This window comes from Vicia villosa, linkage group LG4 (assembly GCF_029867415.1).
Source record: "Vicia villosa cultivar HV-30 ecotype Madison, WI linkage group LG4, Vvil1.0, whole genome shotgun sequence".
Classification (NCBI taxonomy): domain Eukaryota; kingdom Viridiplantae; phylum Streptophyta; class Magnoliopsida; order Fabales; family Fabaceae; genus Vicia; species Vicia villosa.
Window position 1 is genome coordinate 23722254 of NC_081183.1, and position 2553 is coordinate 23724806.

The 2553-nt window shown below is 40.1% G+C and overlaps 1 protein-coding gene across 1 annotated transcript; it reads left to right on the forward strand.

The window, feature by feature from the left end:
• The first annotated feature begins 403 nt into the window (after positions 1-403).
• On the forward strand, positions 404-2107 carry LOC131596895 (uncharacterized). The gene is made up of 2 exons (XM_058869630.1): positions 404-532; positions 920-2107. Exons 1-2 carry the CDS (start codon positions 404-406, stop codon positions 2105-2107), a joined length of 1317 nt encoding a protein of 438 aa, XP_058725613.1.
• Positions 2108-2553: the final 446 nt, after the last annotated feature.

Here is a 2553-nt window from a genome sequence, read left to right on the forward strand (position 1 = left end):
ATCCCTGTGGATACGATAATACAAAATACTTACATTTGACTTGTACTTTCTACAACATCAGTATCACCACATGGCAACAAATGGAAACTGCTTTCCTTAATGAGTACTTCCCAGCTTCGGTCTTCATTCGTAAAAGATACGATATCGTTAATTTCAAGTAGAAAGAAGGGGAACTGCTAGGAGATGCATATAAAAGATTCAAGAGGTGTTTGGTTACTGTCTTACTCATAACATGGATCCAACCAAGCAAATGCAGACGTTTGTTAATGGTCTCCCAGTTAAAACAAAACAACTGATAGACACTGCAGCCGGTGGCTCAACTAATTTCTCAACAGCCACTGGTATCAAGAGAATCATAGAAGCTATTGCCGCGAACGAGCACATCGAGTTATATGATCGGGCAATGAGCCAACCGCAAGGAAAAATTGATTTGAAGCTGGCAGACCAAGTGGTTAAAATGGAGGAACAGATTGCGACTGAAGTGGAAAGAAGGTTAAAGAAGATGAATATTGGTGAACAGAAAGTAGCACAGGTTGAGCCAGTCACTTCAGTGTTGTGTGAAATATGTGGTGGGCCGCATTTTGCTATGCATTGTGTGGCAACGCAAGAATAGGTTGAACAGATTCATATGTTGAGGCAAAACAATCCATACGCCAATACATACAATCCAGGTTGGAAAAATCATCCAAATTTCGCATGGAAGGACCAGCAAGGAAACTTCCAAAAGCAAGGACCAAACCAGTTTCAAGCTCCAGCGTAAACACAACAATATAGACCTCCACAACAACAACCTCCATACCAGCAACAATTTCAACACCAGCCACAACAGTTCCAATCTCAAAGTCAACAATAGGCACCGAAGAAGGCAGACTGGGAGATAGCAATTGAAAAAATGGCCGCTTAAAATTCTCAATTCCAGGAAGAAACTAGGAGCAACCTGAGGAATACAGGGGCCTCTATCAAAAATCTGGAAATCCAAATGAGTCAGATTGCACAACAAATGACTAACTCTCAACAACAGGGTGCTCTACCTAGTGCTACGGTTACGAATCCCAGAGACAATAATCATGTGAACGCTATGACTACCAGAAGCAGTAAATCCAATGACAAACCTGAGAAGAATTCTGATGAAGAAGATATGTTGATTGAGGTGGATGTAGAGATTAAAGAAAATGAGGTTGTAAGTCAAGAGGCCACGGGAGATGAAAGAGTGGTAAAAGAAAAAACAGTTACACCTAAACCGGCGGTTAAGCTTCCTTTCCCCACAAGAAATAAGAAGAAAGAACAACATGAGAAGAATTTCGAGAAGTTCCTGGAAATGTTCAAGAAACTTGAGCTGAACATTCCCTTCTTAGAGGCACTTGAGCAAATGCCAACCTATGCAAAATTCATGAAGGATATTATTTCAAAGAAGCGGATCATCGAGAGTGATCCGATTATTCTAACTGAAACTTGTAGTGCTATTTTGCAGGGCATGAAGATTCTGGTTAAAAAGAAAGATCGAGGTTCAGTAACTATTCCATGCACCATCGGTGATAGGTCTTTCAAGAAAGCTCTAATTGATTTAGGAGCAAGTGTAAGTCTTATGCCATTATCCATCTACAAAAGATTGGGAATAGGTAAAGTACAAGATACACGAATGACACTTCAGTTTGCTGACCAATCGGTGAAAAGACCTTACGGAGTGGTAGAAGATGTGTTGGTGAAAATCGACAAGTTCGTGTTCCCTGTAGATTTTGTTATTCTAGAGATGCCCGAAGATGAAGAGATACCAATCATATTGGGGAGACCATTTTTAGAGACCGGGAGATGCTTGATCGACATAGAGGAAGGTACTATGACCTTGAAAGTTTATGATGAGGAACTAAAGATTGATGTGCGAAACACCATGAAGTACAAAGATGACATTGCCACAAGTCAACACATTGAGGTAATTGATCAAATTTGTGATGAAGGAAATTCTTTGACAACACAAAAGTTACCGTTGGAGAGAGTTTTGAGTTTATCAATCTTTAGAGAAGAGGAGATAGTTGATGAAAAATATAGTGAAGTTTTAGCCATGATGGAAACAACATCATTTGTCAAAAATTCTCGCCACAACCGATAGGAGGAGCTAAGGCAACCGTTAGTGGAAGGAAGTAAAGATGAACCAAAGAAGGGGGCTGAACTAAAACAATTACCGGAAAACCTCAAATATGTTTTTTTAGACACTGAGAGTAAGTGCCCGACCATCATAAGTTCTCACCTTGAATTCCTTCAAGAAGATAAGCTTGTCAAAGTTCTTAAAAAGCATAAGAGTGCTCTCGGATGGTCCATAGAAGACTTGAAAGGAATAAGTCCAACAATTTGCATGCACAAAATCCTAATGGAAGATGATCACAAACCAGTTGTCCAACCTCAACGACAACTCAATCCAGCGATGAAGGAAGTGGTTAGAAAGGAGGTGGTAAAACCTTTGGACGCAGGGATGATCTATCCAATATCTGACAGTTCATGGGTAATCCAGTTCATGTGGTGCTAAAGAAAGGTGGCACTACAGTGATTAAGAATGAA